Source organism: Zootermopsis nevadensis, unplaced genomic scaffold, assembly GCF_977971745.1.
Source record: "Zootermopsis nevadensis isolate Lab colony 2312 unplaced genomic scaffold, Znev_1.0 Znev_ptg000028l, whole genome shotgun sequence".
Lineage (NCBI taxonomy): Eukaryota > Metazoa > Arthropoda > Insecta > Blattodea > Termopsidae > Zootermopsis > Zootermopsis nevadensis.
In genome coordinates, this window is record NW_028259160.1 from 12,217,676 (window position 1) to 12,242,401 (window position 24,726).

General features: G+C 38.4%; 1 protein-coding gene across 5 annotated transcripts in view; it reads right to left on the reverse strand.

The window, feature by feature from the left end:
• trh (PAS domain-containing protein trachealess) overlaps positions 1-24,726 on the reverse strand; it is a 311,424-nt gene that overhangs the window by 25,879 nt on the left and 260,819 nt on the right. For all 5 annotated transcript variants that reach the window (XM_087357476.1, XM_087357478.1, XM_087357477.1 and 2 more), the window contains one exon: positions 15,035-15,273. In XM_087357476.1, coding sequence (XP_087213602.1) covers positions 15,035-15,273 — 239 coding nt within the window. The remainder of the gene's footprint in view (positions 1-15,034; positions 15,274-24,726) is intronic.

Here is a 24,726-nt window from a genome sequence, read left to right on the forward strand (position 1 = left end):
AAAACTACTAGACAAAGGTACAGCGAAAGTTATATTCTATCTTGTGTTTCATAGCGATAGTTAATGGAAGACTGAATCTAGATGTCTTAAAACTTAGTATTGATACAGATAAAAACACACACACAGAAATTTTATTTCAAAATGCTGTAATTGTTAACATAATTACGGCTTCAGTTTAAAACACTGAAGGTATATATGACAAACATAACGTACGTAGTTGGATTCTGTACTAGTAAAATTTACGCACAAAACTGTTGATCAAATTGTAAGATTAGCAATTTAAAGTTCTTGCTAGCTTTAGTATATAGATCGACATATTTACGTAAAGGATTCACTACAGTTCCGCCCAGAATTAATTTGTTTTATACATTCCATAGTTGCATTAACGCCGTGATAATAAGGAAATTTGGACAAGCATGATGAGATAAATAATTAGACTTTGGTGACATAATATTGTTATTTTGAAGGGTTTTAGCTCTGTTTTTTTTTGTTCACTTGAATGAATCAACAGAAGTCAGGAACAGAGAGAATCCCTCATGCCACAAACCAGCTGCAAACAGCATCAGTTATCATGAGGAATCACAACACCCAGAAACAAATGAACAGAACTCCAACTTTATTTATGTTCTGTTTCTTTTACTTAGGATCATGCGATAATATTTATTTTTATTTCCCCGTTTCTCTAAGTTTCCTTGCCATACCATTTCCAATATTTTTCTTAACCTGTTTGTGTTTTGCAGTCTCTTCTCTGTCAGGTCCCCTTGGACTGAAACATGGCCACAGATGCGCCCAGTATCCAACATAACACCTCATATCAGACAAGACCGAGCAATTGGGCAATATTGCACCTGTCACATGTGAAATATGGTCGAAACACACAATACGTGTGGCTGCACAGATGCACACTCCCCCTCCCGGGGCCGCAGAAGCAGGGGCTCACATCACAACACAGCCAAATGCTTCAAGTTCCTCACAAAACAGCCCCTGCCTTAAAGAATACGTTATGTACCTCGTAAAATAATGAACAAAGAGATGCTTATTACGAATTCTGATACGCCATTATCCATTGAGTCTTGCTTAAAAATTAAAATATAATTCTAAAATTTACTACGTTTCGGGGACTGACTTTCTAATTCTTCAGGCAAGAATATACGTTCTATGTGGGGTCTGTCTTCATCACTGGTTCTCACAGACTGTTCTTGTCTGAAGAATTAAAAAGCCAGTCTCCGAAATGCAGAAAATTTTAGAATTTAATTTTTTTTTTCAATTTTTAAATATCACATACCGCTAACAGATAATTCTCTATCAAAGAATCATAATAGTACTTGTGTATCGTTGTGAAAAAATACTTCAGAATGACAAGAGACGACTGTTCGAATGTTTAAAAAAAGCAGCGTTTTGTGAAAGAATTAATTAAAATTACTCATAGCCAGGTACGATAAAGGACAGAGGATACACACAGTGCGAGACGAATTCAACCCTTAGCATACGTTATACAACATTTCTCCATAAACAATTTTACCATCTGTGACGTCACTCTTCTTAAACCTATAGGGAACACAGAAGGAACCAGCTGCTATACAGTGGCCTTGAAAAATGCCGGTATTATGAGTTCTCCGTGTGTCACTGGCTTTGTTTACATTATCGTGGCCCCTTTCTCTGTATTCCCTATGTGTGCATCAAATGGCTTCGGATTGGTTAAAATGATTTTATTACACCTGCCCTTATATGAGTACGCAATTTTGAACACAATATTCTCTCGGCTTTTAGAGGTATTTTACTCGACAATAATACATGAATGATTTAAACATTCCCACAAAATAAACAGGCATGCGTTTAAAGATTTAAACCCAGTGGTAACTATATATACCACTGCTTTGACAATAAATTATTCTGACTTTTATATTTAGAGATTTTTGTATGATTCACAGAGTAAAGAGCGATTATTTCACTAATAGCGTTAACCAGTTAATCTTTGTAATGGAGAAGTGTGTTTTTGTTTAGGTACGTACTGAATACTTAAATAATTTTTAAATAAACTTAGGCTTCAAAGGGTTTCAATACAGATAAAAGAGTACACTCTTCAGTATTGTTTGTTCATAATTATTACAACCTTATATAGATTCGTTATCGCAAGAGTTTTACTAACACAGCTTACAAGTTAAATGGTTTCCATATAGCATTTACGTTGTAAATTGTCAACGGTCTTATGAGAAATGATTTATGTTAAAATATCGTGGTTTTTGCACAATAATTTAAAACGTGTATATTTAACAACTGTCTACGTGCACAGTGAATTAAAATAATATATTATTCATCACACACACACACACACACAATTTTAAGCTAAAATACGAAGTCAGATTCTAAAATATGATGTCCGAACCAGTTACTGATATTGCAATTTTATGTACTTTTATATCTATTAAAATAGGCCTAGCAGCAGTAAGTGCGAATAATGGAGAGTCTAGCCATTTAATAATTGTTAAACACAGAATTTATGGACAGTTTCTCCGAGTACCAGTCACTCCATTCAGCGTCCGGATAAAAATAATTTATCACCCCTGCTTAGCCACTACGGCTATATAGAATGTAATCAGTGAACTGACTACCCATGAGCAATATTGTGACATAATTGGATCCATTCTCACTCATAAAGATTATTACGTGTCTCGATTGCGTTTATTTGCTCCTACACGTCACGAGACCAAATACTGATTGGAAGTCATGCGGCCTCTGTAAAGGTGGAAAGACGTTCCAGATTTGATTTGCTTGAAGCGAATTCGCGGGGGAAATAGTTCGCTAGAGACCGCATCATAAATGGAAGACATTAACTACAGAAGTACGTCATCCAAACGAACGGGGGTGGGGGGACACCTCTTAATACAACAAGCTTTTGGCTGGAGTTACTCCCTATGTGATTCATCACGTATTATAAGATGTGCTCTTAAAATGGCTTTTATGTGCACAGTGTGTGAGAATAAACGAAAAATCATAATATAAGTACACTTAAACGTATCAGAGGGTTAAAAATTCAGAGAAGTTGCAATATTTAAATATTACCGTAACAGATCACAATTACATTCAAGAATACGTCTAGAGAGAATTAAATGCAGGGAGTGTTTTCTATCGCTTAGCAAGAATCTATGTATCTTCCTCTCTCTCTCTCTCTCTCTCTCTCACACACACACACAGATATATGTATACAGAGTGGGTGGGAAGTAAGTAGGCATTAAATAATATCATTTCATTGGAAATATAGAGGTTATAACCATTTCTCAATGCCTACTTACTTTCCACCCACCCTGTATGTATGTATATGTGTGTATATATATATATCGTCCTTATGTCTGATTACATATCAGTTTAAGTATTTGAGATTTAATTATTCAGCGAGGGGTTGTGGGATTACTAACAAATAAACAATTTGAAAATAATGCAAGGAAGCGATCGTGGTAATTTAAGTTTCTTTACCGGTATTTTCCAGAAGGTACTGAGAAAAACCACGAAAAACTCCAGTCAGGATAGCCGGTTCCCGGGTCGAGATTTGAATCTGGAACTCTCCGAACATAAAACAGAGAATAAACGAAGCGAATACAAATATCCGAATCACCCGGTATCGGAGGATTAACGTAATCGACCAGTGACGAAGAAGAGAGCAAATTCTCCGTCATCTTAGCGTCTCAGCAGTCGGCAGAAGCTTTATGATGGTCGATCTAGATGGCCTGGGAGAAAATATCGTCTTGGTAAAAGGATTAGAGAATCTGGTACAGAGAAGTTAAGGATAACACAAGTAAATCTCATGAAGGAAAACTGCTTATAGATCTATTAATCTTCATCATCGTTCGTGCCGTACTATCAGCAGTAAACCAGAAGCAAATACTTTAAGATATCGCAGGATTAAGGATTGTTTGAAACATAAGTTCGTTAACCAAGCTTGTACATCCTTCTGTGATCTAACATCATATAGGATGAGCAGACTGGTCTCACCATCGTGACAACCTCAAATATCACATCGTTTTTCTTTCGATTATCTTACAGAAACTGTGTAAATAGAACCCACCGCCCGTTAGGCCACAATTCCACTTGATTTAGCAGCGACGACGTAACTAACGCATATACGGACCACATATTGTTTGATTAGTGAAATTAAGACGGTTAAGAAGGCCAGAGCTGCGTCCAGGAAGGAGGAAGAAAACATTCGTTTCGAATTTCGGCAGTGAAACTTTCTGGAATACGTCCACTTCGAAGGGTAAGAAGAAGATTGAATGCAAACAAATGGAATAAAATAAATTTATAATCGTCTTGTCCTTGTATTAATGATACAATAATCCTTTCATTAGTCGTCAAAGTCTCAAAGAGGAACCAGAGAAAATTATGTATTCGGCAGACCACCATAAAATAAATCATTTCGTATGTTGCTGAGATGGAAGATTAATTAAGATGCAGGTCCGAGGATATTTTAATTCGCGTCAGTTTAAGACAGCAGATCCTGTTGCCGCAGCATCATAGTACGCTCCAGAGATGAAAATGTGATTAGAAGAGCGTTAAAATGAAACATTCCGTACAATTTACAAGAAAGTCAGTGAAGCAGAAATTGTTGCTCGCATCTACATCTTCAGATTGAGATGTGCAAGCCTTCATTGTTCCATCGCTTGTATGCGAAGGCCAATTATAAGTTCCCAGGTTTCCTACCGTGGTTCAGTCGTTTTGCAGTAATTTGCCGTGTCGGATGTGGCAGCAGCACTTGCACCTTATAGATTTCAAATGATACATTCCGAACAAATGCTTGGAGGTTCCTTCTCGTGCATTCTTTTTATGCTTTTCCTCTCTTTCTTCCTTCCTTTGTCTTCCTCTTTCTTCTTCTTATTATGTTTTGATTAGACTTTTTGGAATCCAAATACTACATAAGTCAGTAAAAATGTTTCGTTGTTCCTTCACCTCTCTCCCTTCTCTTCTCTTCTCTTCTGTTATGTACTCCTTACGCCATTTACTTCCCTTCATCCTCCTCTTGCTGTTTCATTTAATTCTTCTCTTTCACTCTTGTCTTCCACCTTCTTTCGGAGCTTCGCTGTTAAGAGACTTTAATATTTCAACGTAGCAAATGTCCTGTTCGATGGACCTTAAATATTAATGAGATTTTTAATAAACCCATCATTAATATGGTTGATAATAAATCTTTTAACATAAATCGTTTATTCAAATATATTCACGTTGATACTTTAAGCATTATCATGTTCTCTGTATTATATTGTATAACTATGTTTATGTAGACATTGCCTTATTTTATCATATATGTGTTTAATTATCTTGTGCTGACTATAATAATTGGCTCGTGTAGCTGTTACGTCAGTAGTTTAAAATTTAAAACTAAGAACTAAATTTATTTTCTATTACTGTTCTATTTACCCTTCTCCTTACTCTCTTGTGCTGTATCAGTAATTGACCTACTGGCTGTTGATGTAACACAATAACAAAGAATTTAATTTAATTTACAGTGTCTCATATTCCACGGACTCCCTACTTAAGTTGCGTATGAATTGTGTTTATCGTGACATACGTATAATAACCATGAAAACCAGTGACGAAACGACTCTGTTCTAAATGAATATGAATTTATAGCCACAATGAGACATTGAGAAGCTAAGGGTTTTGAAAGAGGTTGATGTCGGATTTCTGGAGCAACTATTTACACGGAGAAGCAAAGGAAAAGCGCAAAGCAACCAGGAAAGGACATGTGTTGGCCCGGACAGCATCTCCCGAATGCAAGTCCAGAACATTACCGGTAACCTACGCGTGGGCGGATATAGAAGACAGAGTAGTGACCTAAATGAAGGTTGGGATCCGGTACTGCCCTGAGATAACCGAGGAAATCGTTCGTTAATGTGATGGATGTAGACTGGCATCACCTTGGGGAAGGCGAGAAGTTATTTCTGGGAGCGATAGAGCAATGTTTCCGAGGCTTTTCGGTCTGTGCACATTTGGAGATGCATGAGTGGGGTCGGCGAGGTGCATGGATGAGATCATGGCACGCTTCAGTTGTTGGCATTAGTCTTTATTCGGAAACAGATTCCATTATTCGGTATTGTTTTATTTTCACGGGTAGCCTGAGTCATAATACCACCAACACATAACAGCCCGTTATTTAGGAACCCCGGCAAATCACAGTAAATTTAATTGTAAACAGTTATATCCTAATCACCGACATCAGTCAACAATTTACTTATCGTGCAACAGAGGAGATTCCTGAAGATTTCTGTCTTCTTGGTTGTTGCGTTGTGTAGTCTGGTAGATGTTTACCAACGCTTCAGAGGTCATACTGCCTCCATCATCAGGGTGATACTGGAGAGATTCATCGCCCTGATGACAGAGGCAGTATGACCTCTGAAACGTTGGTTAACATCGACCAGACTACACAGCGCAAGAACCCAGAAGACAGAAATCTTCATACTCACAGCTGTGAAAACCTCAAATCTTACAGAGGTAATCCCTCCTTGCAATTAACCAATTTAAACCGATCTCGTCTTTATAATTCTTAAATGTTATTGAGTCCTTAACCTCAAAAACAAAATTACAAAGATGAACTAGTTACTGCTGTTTATGAAATAATCGCTCTTTGCTCTGAGAATTAGAGACTGTCAAAGCAGGTGATACATATAGTTAAAAGGTTAATATGGGAGATTAGGATTGGATCTACTGAAATTTTATAGTGGCCATCTTGAATAAAACTGAATTCCAGCGTCATTCAAGTGTCATTCGGCTCGCGGTGCATCCAGACTTGACGCCATTATTCCACTTGTTAACTTTGCAATACCATGATGGCGCCAAGTGGTGATAACCTGTTGAATGGGATCATGGGAGAGATGAACAAGTGCTTTTTACTAAGGCAGTGTCCTAAACAGAAGAGTGGCGGTATTCTTCTGACTATGGTCCCCAAATTTCACGGAGCAACAGCGTAGCAGCAGGATGATCAGTGGAAATCGCCGCTCAGTCCTTTGTAAGTGCACCGTAAAGCACCTACTTACCACTAAGAAGAAGAAGAAGAAAAAAAAAAAGAAAAAAGAATACAACACGAAAAATGAGAATGCGTACAGAAAACACAACAAAGTCAAAATCGATCTCAAACATCGAGTACAGTCCCAACTGACACAGAATCTTGAAGCAGATGAAAGTGACGCGGGACAGAAGTCGACAAACCTCAGCAGTCGTAACACAAATTGTAGTTCTATAATACCTACAATTGTTTATGTCCAAAAAATTTAGTTGTCAGTTTAAAGCAAAGAATTATCTGCTGATGCTGTTTTGGATTTAGGCACGTGTAGACTTCGTCGGTAGATGCCAACGTTTCGGAGAAATATAGTATCTCCACCTTCAGGTCCTGACTTTCACTTAATTTTGACACTGGTAAAGGCCCAATTTCAAAACTCTGTTACAGGAAATGAGAAAATAACTGAAGAGAATCCAGCAGCCCTACATTCTATTTCATGCAGTGAACACTTCATCGTCGTCTGCTTTAATTAACTCACAACTTAACCTGTAACTTAAAGTACAGCACAGCTAATGTCTTTGGCCGCTTGAAGTGGACAAAACCCGTACAATAAGTTGAACAACGTTTTGAAAAGACTGTATCACAAAAAGATAAGATACAAAAAATGGCGCATCGTCCGACAACCTTCAATGCTCCATCAGTCACGGGGAACTTTTTCTTACTTCGATACAGTTCTCTTCTTATTCTTTCCTTTTATTGGACTTGAAACCTCAACAGAAGGGGCAAAAAATGTAACTCATACACCAGAACTCACATCCACATTATCCAACACAAGATGGTAGTAATATACACCTCTTCTGATAGACTTACTTAATAACAGTTTGGATTAAGATCAAGGGAAGTTCAGACCCATCCACACTTCAATGCTTATTTTACTATAAATTTTATATAGCAGATTACAAGGCTGTACGATACACGAGGCATATGTTCCTGGGTAGCGCGTGTTTTCTTTTACCCCAAATCCATCATTTGCTACTTAGAATTTCTCACTTTGCTTCATATTAATTTACTACAGACACAAATCTCGCAATACAAACACAGCAAGACTAAAACTACACCGAACAAATTCAGAAGTTATTTTTATATTTATAAATGCAGATATAAGTTATAGATATCAATTTATTAATTTGCTTTATAATAAGAATATTCAGAAAATCGATAAAAACCTACTTAAATTTCATATAATTCCATATACATGGGGAAAAATAGATACAGATTACATTCGTCCAACAACACTCCGTCTGTACACTTAAATACCAAATTTAATCGAAATTTATTCGGTTCGTCCGGAGGGACTCACGACCGACAAGCCCCACTTCGTCACCCTCAGTTTGCACTTCGCGCAAAGAACGCACACAGACCGACGGACGAAGTTAAGTTCATGATACAACGTGTTCAAAAATCTCCATTTCCATTGGGCAGAATACGACTTCAGAAACTATAACTGGGTCACCACCGTAAGAGTAGAACACACAATGAGGATATTTGAAAAGGAAGTCCTGAGGAACTTATTTTGATCCAAATGAGAGGAAGTGTCAACCTTTTTTGTTCGCGTACCCCCAGATATAATTTCTCTTCAACTTTGTACCCCCAAACTTGTTGGTGTATAATTCAAGTTATACGTAGTATATAATCTACGTCTAAAATAAATTAAATAAATTACATTATTGATTATTCAGTGTTTATCATAAAATAATATATATTTTTTTAAAATTTCACGTAGCCCCTAAGATGTTTTCGCGTACCCCAGGTTGAATACCACTGATCTAGTCGAAAAGTATGAAATCATCTGAGAGGCAGAAAGCAGATATGAACTCCATGTCAAATTAGATTTAAATAAATAAGGTGTATGTGGGCTGGACTCAGGTTGGTCAGGATAGGTTTCAACGGTGAAATATTATGAAAACCATAATTAAAATTTCGGATTCTAGAAGAAGAGCAAATCTCTTGAGAAGTTGAGCAACTATCAGTTTATTAATGACTTGACTCTGTGGCGATCCTCATTTGTATTAAGTAGCTAGTGTATCTAGAAATTTTTATGAAAACCCAAGACTTGAGAAGCATCATAATTCTTCATCACTCAAATTAAGTGGAGAAAAAAATTACGTTGCATTATTTCTTACAAAAATGTATGTCATTCACGTCTTTGCATTTTCGGCATATTACGTACAGTTGACATCGGGCAGAAAAAATTAAGGAAGGAATACGGGTATGACGGTTATTGGGATGAAATCCAACCAAGCGGTGGAGAATGTTGCATGTGACGTTACATCTCCCCTGAGTCCTCTTCTCCGGCCTCGAAACTGCACATGACAAGCTTTAATTTCCTTCTTGATGGATCAGACCGAATATACAGCAGAGCCCTTCATCCACTGACTATACCACCACAAGCCATGACAAGCGACGGTCTAGTGGTTAGCGTCAGAATCTCTTTTATGATGAAGATGACTTCTGGGATGTAGCGCCGTGTCGCCTGGTAAACGTTTGCCGGCGTTTCAGAAGCAACAAACACCTCTGAAACGTCTGAAAACGTCTACCAGGCTAGATGGCGCAACAACACAGAAGACAGTCATCGTCAAACTCACCTACGTCAGTAAACCACTGGGCTCCACAAAAGAAAGAAAATTTATTGACAAACATAGCGACTACAAGCTTATTTCTATAGGTGCGGACGCACGGAACAACACGGACCTGATTTGTGGAGCAGTGTGATCCTATACATTGGTCTACCCCGAGGATCAACATCTACACTTGCGTCTTCGTTCGGTCTCTGCCTCTGGAGGGTCAAAACAAACGAACCTCAAGACGCGAGAGTTGGATGTTTATCGGATTATCTTGGACCACTGTTGTTGATCTTTCCTCAATTCTGTTTGACCTAGTCGGGTCTAAAGCCAGGGGAAATGGACGACTCGCATCTGGAGCAAAGTTCTGCTTGTACGTATGAGAATATCAATGGTAAATTCGCGTCTGGACGTCAGGAATACGGAAATGAAGTATCACTCAAAAATCCTACCCAAAATTCTAAGATATAGTGATGATGATGATAATAATAATAATAACACTAATAATATTATGTAGTGTTATTAAGTAAAATTATTCCTTTTCTCTCCCAGATTTAGTGGCCTGGCTACACTGTCTCAGAACTGTTTTTCCTGTTCATTTTAATATTATTTTCATACCACTATTTCGTTTTTAAGATGACTTGCTTTCAAAATGTTTCCCCTGCTAATATTCTACACTCTTTCTTTACCTTGTTACCGTTACAAATCCAGCGCATTGTCCTCCTTGATTGCTGGAGAATTAACAGTATTATAAATTGTATCAATGATCTGTTGTTAAACGGGAAGATTTATCAGAGTCAATACTAATCTCGATACTGGACCTAACTAATAATAAAACAATAAATGTTTTGTAAGAGACTTGAATCTATTTCGGCGAATAGATGCAGTAAAATCCTCCTCGGCTATCAGCTGAGTCAAAGTTGTACAATTGACGTTTCGGTGACATGCTGTCTGTTCACCCTGATAATGTAGTCAGAGCGGTATCTGAAACGCCAATTTTTAACTCGCCTTTCGCACGCCCGACAGGATTTTAAGTCGTAATTAAATAGCTACGTCCGAAATATTTCTATTAAATTTAAGCAAATAATTTTAACTGCGCCATATTTGAGATTCTCACGGTTGTAAAGATGTCTTTGATGATCCTCTGTATTGTAACGCTAGTACTAACAATTTACTTCAACGCAGGCTGCTGCTTCCATCTTCAGGGCGGAAGATAGGGACTGCATTCTTCTGAAACGTTGGTATGTACCTACGAGTCCACATACCGTTAAAATCCAAAAGACTAACAAAATTGTTTTGAAGTTTATCTAATACTGCTGTGAAGGTTTAATCCAGATTGCAACATCGTCATTTCATACGACCTAGTTCAGAAAATAAACGAAGGGAAGTTGCTGACATCCGCGGGCTTCGATAAGTCGACACATCATGAACTGTCGATCAGTGTCTGCGTGTGAACGTTCCTAGTCGCTGCATACTGAGAAGCCAGCACCTCCGATCCAAGCGATCAAAACAGACAAGTCTTGAAAACTGCGTACTGAATTCAGTGACAATAGCGTGTGTGGTAGCATAAACAGGGGATGGACACGCACGTTCGCACTCCGCTATGCCGTGATCTGATCACTCACTGATTGATGAGCTGTCCATTGGGCCGTGAGCGCTGGTAAGCATGTCCCGGAATACGTAATTTCGTTGTACTCTAAAATGTAATATCAAGTGTAAATAAATATATTCGAGCTTTAGTGTAGTTACCGTGATTCAATTATCATCCATTCGTTCTTAATTTTATGTATACTATTATTATTCTCGTTGATTTGTCGGTTCCCAATATTTTAGAGCATGCCTAGAGTTGGTAGATGGAATGTAATGTTTGTGTGTTTATGAACTATTTGTTTATGCCCAGTTGACGTCATTAAAACGTCATCGTGCATCAGTATTTCACTATTTATCTTCATTTTATAGTCTACTCACATGAACGTAATGTAATGTTTGATTTCAGAATACTTCAAAAGGGTGTTACGGAGGCAAATCACTAGACATTTATCTGACCTGCACTACTGGTATTTCGTCTGAGTATTCAAAATACACCTGAAGACCTTATTAAAGTTAGAATGACTACCAACGGAAACAAACAAAGCAGATTTAAAATATACCGCCCAATTAAAGTTTTTCTGACCGTATACAAATATTTGAATACTGCCCCACATCTGACCGTCTTGTTCATACGTTCAACAAATACCACAAACATGCTTAAGACCCCGTATTACATTTTATGACCTCAGTGCAGTATTTAGGCCAAATGTAACACGCTATACAATATGAGTTTTGATGAGAATTTAGGTTTTCAAGGCGACTAGTATGAAGATGACTCTCTTCTGGGATACTGCGTCGGGGAGTCTGGTTAAAGTTTTCCGACGTTTCAGACACGCTTGCTGCCTCCATAATCAAGGCAGCGAACTGCAAGTATTCGAGCCTTGAAATTAAAAGAATTTCGACGGAAAATTGAAGTATGACAATAATTGATGCTACAGGAAACTGAACTAACGTTTACAGAAATTGTATAATGTAAGTAGCAAGGTGTAAGGTCAGAGATAAAGCCTTTAAGAATAAGGTTATAATAATATGCTGCGTGATCAGGACTATCGTGTACCTCGTGTGATGATGACAGAGCACAGAGTAACAGCGGAATGATTATTAGCAGAAGAAACTGAGGAGGTCAGAGACTTCGTCCACCACGAATTTCACGTGAAGTCACTCGACCCAGGACTCCGTAAAGAAATACCAGCGAACATTTTTTACTGCTTATCGTAAACACAAAAAAATGCGAAAAAAATTTGCAGTGCTGGCACAAAATCGTTACGTACCAAATGAGGTATCCAACTAGCACACGGGAAATGAATCTCTACAATCACAAACCTATTCATAATCATTCTTCGGTCTAACTGAAACTCGGGTTGCACTCCCCCCCCCCCCCCCCCATTTCAAGGTCTGAATTAACCGAGTTTGGTTTACAATAAGTACCACCTAATTTCATCATCCGCTCCTCACAGGCCCCCTCTCTCGGCATTACAAAATTGGATTTGGGTTAGCTTTGGCATCATCAACGTTAGCACAGCGGTCCATACATACTGTGAAGGCTGTGATTAGATTTACATTTTGCAATGTTACAACGAACGGAACAGCAGGGGGTTGCCGACCGTTGTTGGGGCGGGGGTGAGTATTTTTCAGGGTCGCCTGCTCTCACTCGTATAGAGAGAAAACTCATGTGAGGGTGGACTGCAGTGTCGTTTTGAATATAGGAAGCGTAGGGGTACGTAGTTTTTTATTCGTCTACCCTTCTCTCAACATTGCAGTTTAAAAAATATACTATATAATTCTATCGTTCTTGTACATGCGAAACGCATTTGAAATACTGAATCAGTGGGACCCATGTATAGTTGTATGGGGTAGGTAACCAAGTTAGCTTGTTAGTGGCGAAGGGGAAAGCTGACAATAATGTTAGTTATGCTTCAGAGGAGGATGAGAGAGCCTTGCTTCAACATGTACCGAAAATTCATCAAGGTTCAGTGAATAATGCTCTACGTTCACTCACTCTCTTGGCTGAACTGTCTACTCTTTAGTGGTCACAATTTTATAAAATTATTTTGCAGAAGTTTCTTTTTCGAGTATTTCGAAATGTTATAACGAAGTCGGAAAAATATACTTTCAGATGATGAAATAAATAACTTACTTTTATACAAATCATGGAAACATGATTTTATTTAAATTATATACAACACGGCACGAAGGAAAACTTGCATGTTTAAGATTTATGATCATTTCGACTTTGTGTAAAGATAGGAAATATGATCGAATTATTTTCATCATAAAAAAATAAATAATTTTATATCACATAAAAACAAGAATTCGCTTTTTAATTCCACATCGGCAATTTATATAAAGATGTTAATTTAGCAAAAAAACGACATTGGAAAACGTTTCCATCTACGGCTGCATTACAAATTTAAATTATTAAATGTTGTTGTCTTTACATTCAGAGAAATTATCAATCCATACTTTAATGTATTAACATATTGTGACGGAAGGGATGTAGGGCGCTGGGTGATACATCTTCAAGTACGATTAAATTTCAAATATCACCTTACAAAGACAATCACAACTGGAAATTGTAATAATATGGAAATAAATATCACGTTCAATTCGGGAAATGTGTGGCATTGTTCGGGTTCAGAAACTCTTATCCATCTTGAAGGTGTTTCCATAACCCTGACTTTCTCATGGTTCAGTCGTGAGAGCCCAATACACACGCTGTGTGGGAATACGCTGTCTCGTTACTGCCAACGATTCCCGCGATAATTCGATTAGTTACAACTCGTTCACTTGATCGCCCAGCGGCAGGGGGGAGAGGAGAAGTGAGAGGAAGACCGCCCAAGTTTCCTTCATGCAAACGTCTGTGCAGACGTTGAAGTTGTCCCTGGGTTGAAACACAGCTCCCTGTAGGCGTACGAGGAAGTGGAGGTAAGGTAACATTGCGCTAAATTTAGGTGAGCTGTTAACTTCACGCCCTGTCTTCTTCACCCACCATTTCCGGACAAACTGTCCCCTGCGTCCACTGGATAGGAGGCTGAATGTACTCAAGAATCATCTTAGATGTGATAGCTCAGAGAGGAATCCATATCTGTGCCACGAATTGAGCCTCGGTCGTCCAGTTCGTTGTGTGTGTTAACGCTTTAAACTTCAATAGTAACTATATGTACCATCTTCTTTAAGAATCACTAAATCTTCGTTTTGTATTTATAGATTTCGTATGATTTTCGCTGTAAACATCGCTAATTTCCTTCAACACGTTAGCCAGTTACTCTTTGTAAGGGTTAAGTGTGATGTTCTCTTTTAAGTACGGGCCGAATTCTTAAATGCTATTTTGATTGCGTCAGCTTTAAAAGGTTAATCAGTTATTTTTTTAATCGATTTATTATTTTCACTCTGGTTTTTCATACATAGAATGGCGCAAAAACATTTCTTAAAAAGGTGACAAATTGACGGCTGTACGGTTTTGAACAAAAATTATTTTCGCTGTGTGAGTTTACTTTTACAAATGTTTTATTCACATCTAATGTTTCACGGCGTTTAAGACATCAGAGTCGGCCTCCTTGATGGTAATGCTATATGGACTTACGTTGGAGACATTATGTTCCTCCGAAACGTCGATATCTACTTATAAGTCCACACGGCGTTACTACCCAACATCGGTGACACAGTTAGCGAACAAACCCGGCCTCATTTTACCGAGCTCCGTCCATTATAAAAAAAATGCTCTTAAACAACAGAAAAATGTCTGAATGTGACCAACAAGGTTCAAACTATTAAGACATCTTGCCCCATATCCCATACGACATGCGATATTATGTGACAGGGCGTGTGTTCCTACCTTTGACGCTCTTGTTGGGCGGGGGACCGTCCCTACTCCACGGAGGGTCCCCGTGGCCGGAGAAGTCCCGCAGTTTGAGGTACGAGATGGTTAGCCTGATGATGGACGCCTTATCGAGCTGCGACGTGATGGCTGCAGGAAGAGGCAGCATCTTGGCCAATTCGTAGAACTCGAAGTTCTCCTTCCCTCGACGAGATCTCGCTGCGTCTCGACTCTTCTCCTTTCTCAGCTCCAAGATGCTGCAAACAACACACAAGTCAGCGTGACTGCTCTTCCATTCTTTTAGCAACAATATAGCATGGATACTAACACACATATTGTTGTGTAAACGTTTAGGAATATAACTGTCTTACGGATTGAATATTTTCCATTAATAAAGTGCTCAGTCATTAAACTGTACTTAAATCGTAAAATTAAAAACAAAATTTCATTAATAACTGTGAGTGATTCGTATATTTTATGCGTTACTTACACACATCCATAAAATATACGCATAATGCGTCTAAACGTCACTTTTGATGTTATCAGAATAGACTAGACGGATTTAAATTAAATTTAGTACAGGAGGTCCACTAAAGCAATTGAGTTATATTTAGGTTCGTATCCCTCCAGTGGATTCTTATTCAAGCATGACAAAGTTCAAATCGAAATTTATAGGTTTTGCAGAAAACAGCTGGTATTACAAAAAATTGTAATACGTGAAGTAAAAATAATATAGATCTTGTAAATTCGAACGCTCAACACTTGAGATTTGAATTTTAGATTCATGATGAGTGTCAGCAAAGCACATATAAACAACGAAAAAACACTACATTATGAAGTCGAAAAGCAATTCATGTCAGATAGGAAGATAGGGGCTTCATCTCCGGCCTGACGCTGGATTGGTATTGCAGTAAATGCAATTTTTAGTGAATTTTGATCGATTTATCCATACAATTATCGGATATTAAAGAACAAAATGAATTATAGTATCAGTTAAACGAGTTACGAATATTTATCGACATTGTAACGATTTAAAATAATTCCGCATAAACATGCCTGTTGTTAATGAAAATTGATGGCAAAATTGTTGTTATGGAAGGTAGCCATTTAAGTTGCTCACGGCAATGATATGTCGATTTTGGTCTTCTCGGATGTGATACAGTGTAGTCTTGTACGTGCTTACCAACGTTAGGAAGAAGGTAAAGCTTGCATCATCAGCCCTGAAGATAGAGCCGATAATTTACTTCGAAACGCTGGAGAATTCCTACAAGACTACACTGTGTTAACGACCCAAAAGACCAAAATCGACATACGTGGAAGAGGGTGAACATGGTGAGAAACACAATTACAAATTTAGAGTTTTATCTCACGTATATGTTGGGCTCTGTATCAGTCACTAAATTTCACCTTATGAGACAAACATGGACACATTTATATGACTACAAACACAAATGACAATATTTCCTGAATATTTTTATCATGTTTGAAGCACCATAATGCAGCGCAGGTTGTTAAAAGCGGCACGAACAACATCCATGCATGTTTTGAGCTCATTTCGAATCCAAAATATCAAGAATCGAGACCACCAATTGCTCTACTTCATAATGAGAATGCTGTTTTCCCGTAGAAGTTACGTTTATCTAACTCTACACAACAGAGTTCTTATTAAGAAGGTAAAAGTCGTTTAGGTAGTCAGTAAATATCCCGTTTTAACGATGTCCAACAGTTCATTACTGAATCAACAAAATCCCGATACTGGACCCTGTCGTGAGCCAGTTTAAACCACTCAACCTCACACCATAGTTTATTAACGTAAGTTAAAACGTATAAATACTTATGACGAAGTCAAACACTAACGACACGTTTAAACAAAATAATCTTACAATTACATTAATTAATTTAGACTGCAAGAGGTATCACTGCGAAACCCATCAAACAAAATGTTTACATTACTGGAATTCTCATTAGACATTTCATCTAAGATATATGACAGGATAGAAGTAAAATGATAAAGCCCTGTGACAATATATACCTATTGTGTTAACATTCAATAACTCTACATTTTGCCTAAAGAGTGTATTTATGGGTTATGTGTGTTTTTCATAATAAAAGTGTATAATTTTCCAAAAAAGCGTAAACAAACTGAGCTTTGTAATGGAGACGCGTTGTGTTATCTTTGAGTTAGGAACTGATTTTTTAAACAAAATTTACAAGGACCTCAAACTTCAAAAGTTTAAGGGGACGAATTAATTTTCCCAAATACTGTTTGAAACAGTATTAAAAACTGATATTTTGATTCCAAGATCAATATTGCCTTTAATGTTTTATGTTACTGATATACACTCTTCTTTAGTTCGCCACTGCTCGGAGTTCTTCCATAATGAACACAGTATTATGAGACATATTCCTGCTTCTTGAGGATTCAACAAATTGCCATGGGGATTTTCAGAACGGTTATTTCTCTGATTAGTCTTCTGACCTACAACAATAAAAATTCTGCTTTTCCTTCCAACTCTCCAGTCTATCTCACCATCCCACACTTCTTCTAACAGATACATTATGTTCTTTCTAAAAATATAACATCCTGCAAACATTTTCCTAAACTGTCGATTCTAACTGAAGTATGATTTATGAACGATGAAACAAAAGAAATATATTGTAAAGCTATTCTTTAGACGGACCCCCCCCCCCCACATTAAAACATTACTGACAATGGATTGATTCATTCGGAGGTTACATAACCACTTTCTTACAGAACTTTTATGGCCTGATGATGGAGCAGCAAGTACCTCTGAAACGTCGGTTAACTTCTGCGAGACTATACGGCGCAGTATGCCAGAAGGTTGTCATCTACAGTGATAAACTTGATGAATTATAATACTCCTTGTCTAACATTGTAAAAAAAGAAAAAGAATTACGACAGGATAAAGATTAAATTCGGGCGGTGAACCAAAAATTGCTCACAGAATTTTTTGATAAAATCCCTTGAAACACGATTATTTAAATAACAGAGACTAAGATGATAGTACAAGAGAAATAGAAAGGAAAGTGGTTTGATTTCAAGAGAACTGACCCTTGATCTTGTCCAGAGGCGAGATTTACTGTTACTGGAACTGAAACTAATTGTATTAGAAGATAAACAGATTGTAAATTAAAATGTAACGGATTACTACAGCTTGCGGACAACTGCACTACAAGAAACTGAAGTTGCAGCAGCACCATCGGCCAATCTTCAGAAATTCCTGAAAGGCTCCTCGCCCGTTTTCAGGCTGTTTAATAAGAAACACATTGGACGCCAGGGAACAAGTCGTTCGTTCTCTCGCGATTCTTCGTACTCGCGATATTGAAATCACTGCCCCCATTCGTATGGGTCTAGAATCGAAAACCTCTGAGTATAAGAAAGACGGAGTGGCAGCGCAGGTGGAAGGGGGCTTTAGTTCAATTCTCGAGCACGAATGAGGGGAAATAGTGCATAGGCTGAGTGGGATAGATCGAGGATCTTGGACAAACACAACCCTCAATGCAGGAGCCAAAAAGAGGGAACTGACTTCGACTGGGGGGAGGGGGTGTCCCTGAGGGCATATAAAAGTGAAAAGTGGCATAGCCATGGGAATAGCCATAGGGGATGGAGGAGGAATATAAGTCTGGGGGTAGTAAAAGACGATGATTAGGCGTATCCCAAAATGAAATGTCCACTCGTGAGCTGATGCCGTCCAGCGAGGGGTTGGGAGGGGGAGGAATGGATTGAGAAAGCGAGATGGGAAAGCTTGGTAGAAGCTTAAACGGCCACCGGAGAAATTAAAGTTTTGCAGACGGTAGAACTGGTCGGAGAAAATCTCTTCCTAAGAAAGACGAACATGAAGGAAAAGCTGGTTGGGAGGAAGTAATGCGGGAGAAAAGAAAATCAAAGTAGAAGAGTAAATCAAGTTTACGAGCGGTAAGGATTTTCATCATAGAGAAAATACAGAAAACATAACAGAGAAAAAATTAGAAATAAACTTTTGTTGTAATGAGACTATTATCATGAATATAAAAGCTCTTGATCACTTCAATACAAATATTTAATTAAGACAAATGTTAAAATAAGTTTCTGTTTTGAGTAACGTGACTGGCTAGGGGTTGGGAAACAGGGTTCTTACACCAGGTAGGGACAAGTTCCATCTATATCTAGTTTAATTACTGGTATATTAACTTTGTTTAAGATCCAAGCCTGCAGTTGAGTATGATCCCTGAAAAGCTCTGTTCATTGAGCTCATTAAATGTATTACTTTTTAGTGAAAAGTCCAAAACTCAGAGAAACCTAATTAGTTTTGTACACAGTGTGTGTAACATAAAATATAACAAACACACAAATATTATTAAGGGGAAAATTCTGTATTACTCAACAAATTAAATTCAAATATATCCGCAATTACATCAATAAACTATCATAATAATGGAAAATACCAAAGTTACAGATGCTCAAACATTGTATGTTTATTAATCGAAAGACGTACTTTTCCGTTTGAAACAGAAGTTCATCTAAGTAATATTTAAGAATGTCTGAAATAAAACAAAACTCTTCTCCATTACAAAAATTAATTTGTTAATGCTATTTAAGAAATTATATTGCAGGCATTTACGGTAGTGAATACGACCATGGCGAATTTCTAGGTGGGTAGCGATGTTTCGTAAGAACATACTGCCTCCATCCTCAGGCCTGAAGATGGAGGCAGTATGTTACTCCAAAACGTTACTATCTATCAGCAAATCTACGCGGCATCAAAATCCTGAAGAACAACACCGCTATCCTCACCGCCGAATCTCAAGTCATACAAACAGAGACGTGGTTTGTAATGATAATAGAAGAAGAATAAATTCTTGAAATACTTAATGCCAGTCAGTTAAGAATTCTTTTCAACTCGTATACCTTTAAAAAAATTTCGAAGATTGCGACAATAAAGACATTTTGCCAACTGTATTTTACAGGTGTGAATTCTTACTGTGCAGGAAGATTATATAATACAAATTTTTAAAAATAAACTTCTCGTGGAGTAAAGTTAAATTGTACCAGCAGTTCAGAAGAGTGTCTTACGTAACTCATAGGATGTGATCGTAAGTGTACAGAGACAGTTCTGGTTTACGTACTCTTTAGTATTAGTGTGTTGAACCTTACGGGTTCAGTTTCCATGGTTCAAGTTTTGTTTTACCTGCTTCAAGAACTACATGCCGGTTTCCAAGGAAGTAATGGATCTTTGGCAGCGTTTCTCATAGTAATGTTCCCACTGTAAGTGTGTCACGTATTTAGACTCCTTTAAATGTAACGAGCCAATGTTTAATTAACAAGACGGAAACCTTAAAAGCGTATATATACATCCCCCTCACATCCTCCCACCACTCTATGGAACTCCTTTTGCATTTAAATCCCGAACAATTAGCAAAGAAGACTAATGTGGTCTTATTTGTAGACCTACTGAGCACGCGGCAAGACTTTCCGAGATGCTGGTTAATCAAATAAAGGTAAATGAGTTCGTTCCTTTTGATGTGATTATTTCTGTTACCACCCCGCACCAATGTTTCGCCACACGCCCTGTTCTTCTCTTTACGAGTACAAAAAAATGTTTCTGGTTCTCCGTTTCACTCTCGGGAATGTCCTCGTGCTCTTCTGCTACGCGTTCAATTCAAGAAGTTTATGCAAATTTTAACATCTTCGAATTGTAGATGCATTTCATGGCTTTAACCAAGATTAGGGTCAATTAATTTTCAGTGTGTGTTTCGGAATAAAAGATTTCATTCAGTATAGGCAATGGCAATTACACAATCTAAAATTAAAATTCTAATCACTTACAGCGCCGAGTTGGATCTGCGAAGGATATAATATCTAGGACAGCGTTTCTCAACGTTTCACGATCCACGGACATTATGCTGAGATAAAAGGTTCCTCAAATCTCCGCTTTTGGAAGAACCAATAAATACTTGAAGATTTCTGTCTTCTGGGTTTCAGAGGTCATACTGCCTCCGTCATCAGGGCGATGAATCGCTCCAGTATCGCCCTGATGACGGAGGCAGTATGACCTCTAAAACGTTGGTAAACATCGACCAGACTACACAGCGCAACAACCCAGAAGACAGAAATCTTCATACTAAGATTCGCCCTGATGACGGAGGCAGTATGACCTCCGAAACGTTGGTAAACATCGACCAGACTGCACTGCGCAACAACCCAAAAGACAGAAATCTTCATACTAAGAATCGCCCTGATGACGGAGGCAGTATGACCTCTGAAATGTTGGTTAACATCTACCAGACTACACAGCGCAACAACCCAGAAGACAGAAATCTTCATACTCACCGCTGTGAAAACCTCAAATCTTACACAATAAATACTTATCTTTGTAATAGGCTACTTTAGCAGAATCTTCTATAACTACGAAAAATGTGCTACATTAAACAAAGTAAATGTATTAGTCGCATGTCCTCAGAAATACACTGTCCTTTTAAGAAAGGAAAACAATATTATCTACGATAAAACTACATTGAAACAAAGTTAAAAAAACGTCACATCATACGATGAATACATATCAAAGTAAACACAACATATCACTATTATGAAACTCAGCTGTTTAATGAAATCGCCGTTTACTCGGAGAATTATAAGAAACCGATAAATTTACTATAATTGTGGGACAAAAACGCAAAATTATTTATTGTCAAAGTAGGCACTACATATAAATTCCACTTGGCTTTAAAGTGTTTAAGCGAATTTTTCGTACAACGTTATGTGACTCCGTCGAATCATTTTTGGGACGAAACAAGACGGGCGAAAAATAAGACGGTTACCACTCTTGAAGTTGATGGCTCGAAGAACCTCTTGTATATTGATTATTTGTATGACTACAAGGCTACCATCTATTATTAAGACACGCTGGAAGATGGGCTATTTCATGATTCTAAAAAGAAGACGAAAACTCTTAATATAATATTTAAAGAATCTTTCATCGTCAATGGAAAGCAACAAAATGAAACGTAAATGACATCGGCGTTTTGCCACACATAAGATTCAAGTGTGTTAAGCGTTCAGACGCTCGCAGACTATATTCAGCGCCACACACGGGACTGCCGATTGTTTCCGTGGTCCTCTCAATTCGATTAGACTTAGGCAGTGTTCAGTCTGCTCTCCGGACCAAGAACCGTTCCCGGGGGGCAGGACCCTTCTGTTTCCACAGAGGAACATTTGGTCCACAAATGCAGCATCAGATCGATACTGGCTGCCCGGAAATATCGACCTTGGTTTTAAAAATTATTATAAAATCAAACACCGTTACCGGACCAAGTCACCGAACCTCGTATCCAACTGTTACCCTGGAGACAAGGTGGTCGGGGTGTTAAATTGACCACTCACCTGAATCGAGTTTAAGAATGCGCAGAACTATTTTTCATGGCGCGATGCTTAAACACAGGAGAAGTTTTACCTTTATATTACAGTCGAAAAGAGCACAAAAAACAATAGAGCGGTATCTTGTGGAGCCTACAGGCGGTAGGCTCTATAACTAACTCGGCGCTGCTGTCTTGAGAAGCTGACGGCCGTTCAATTGATCAAGGGATTCCCAGGATTTTATGGAACCAGAGGGTTCATAACCGCATTCACAAAAAACCCGTCACTGGTGTTTGCCCTCACATTCTTCTTTTTCCTTAAGACTCGTTTTAATATTATTCCCCATCTATATTTTGGTCTCCCAAGGTGGCCAGTTTCCCCCTCTACCCCTGTTGTCCAACTCGTAGCTAGTGACTTTAATGACTGAATTACTTGATGATATTCTGTGTCATTGCACCCGTAGCATGTTGGGGTAACACCTTCGACCTAACGCCGAGGTCTACACTGCGTGAAGATTTACTTCCGATCTGTATTTTACACCTTCACAGCGTGAATTTTTAAGCCTTGAGGAAAGCTTTGCAGCAACGAACTTCGTTGTTTTGGGCGTTTAAAAGATTCCCCAAGTTACATTTTGCGCTTTACAGTATTTATATTAATCAGTAAAGACAGACGACACATTCCCTTGTTTCAGTTGACCTCAGCCGTGCATTGGCTGGGCACGAATCTAATCTTCATCCCTTTCAAAACAACTCAGCTTTACTGCAGCCTAAAACCATGTCGTTTGCTGAGCGGTGGGGAAGCTGGGGCAAGGTGAGCCTTTTATGGAGGATGGGGGTGAAAGGTGAGTTGAAAGAGATCTGCTGTCGTGTAGCTGGAAGATGAGACGGCGATGTTTCCCTCAGGAATCATCAGCCTTACTACGTCACATCCGGTTTGTCATTAGACCACAGTGTCGGTCCGATAAAGGAATTGTCGCTGGACCTCTCTCTCAACGTATAAAACTTCTCTCCCTTCTGCTTTTACTGTCTTTGAGAAGAAACTGTTCACAGCGCCCATCCACTGACGTTTCAAAGTAGAGTGCAGAAAAAGCCCCGCGGACAGAACAAATTTCAAAATTCGTTCTGTTAAACACATGAGTGGGCTCTTGTTATGCTTTACCTAAATGATGAGACAGCCAGGTGTATGCGCATGCGCTGTTTCACGAAACACTTCATAGATGGTCATGTTTATTCAAGTCTACATTACAATACACTGGCTACTCAACACTGCGGTTGAATGCCTACGACATTTGTTTCGCATTCTGAGTCCGGCGCAGGGCTAATTCCGGAGGTCCAACGTACCTAGAAGAATATCTGGATCTAAGAGGAATGAAGCAACAGGAGGGTGGGGAAAACTATGTAATGAGAAACTCCATAATTTGCACTCTTCGTCAGATGAGATGTCAGCGGTGAGAAATGCTTATATCAATTAGATTGGAGAGCCAAATGGGAAGAAAGTACTTGAAAGACGCAAGTGTAGATGGGTGGATAATATTAAAATGGCTCTTAAGAAGAAAGATCTGAAGCATTTGGATTAGATTCAGAATATATTAAAGATTTAATGAACCATCTAATACATGTTGAAAATGTACTATTTAATAAGTATCGGCGTTAGTGGCGGAATTTAAAAAAAACTGTTCTTTTTAAACTTCTGTAACATGTTGGATAACATAGTTTATGAAATGACATTGTAAACGATCCATACAACTGTAGAAATGACCATTCTGAAATTAAAGAGCAGGTTACGTTACGAAGTCATACCAAAAAGGCAGACCAATTACGTAGTCCTCTACGACTTTAGGCGACTTTCTTTTCAGTCTTAATTTGAATACATGAACATCAAAGGGAAGAGTGGGCTTTTAAAAACGTCGAGATGCTATCTGATGTTCTACCGCCCCGATACCAGGAGATGCTTTAACTTCGTCAACGGCTTCCCACACCTTGACTGTTTATTTTTTAAGGCGGAATATGAGGAGAACAACTTTTACGGCAACCCACAGGCCCCCTTCCTCTGTCCGACTTGTGAATTATTGATAAGGCGATCGAGACACTCCATTTGGACGCTCCCCGACTTAAGAAACAGTCCTTATTTACATGTGATGGGGTGAAATTCGAGGGGCTGCAACTTGACGCCACAGTAGCATTGACAGGAAATGGCATTAGAGTCACTTTCCTCTCACACAGTAAACCATCGTTATCCGTCGACTCTAAATCCATCGATTCTGATATCAATAATCGATTTTTTAATCACCTGGAATTCGTAAATATAACTCGCGGAGCAATTCCTTCGGTCTACCGAAGGAATTGCTGTTGTTTCG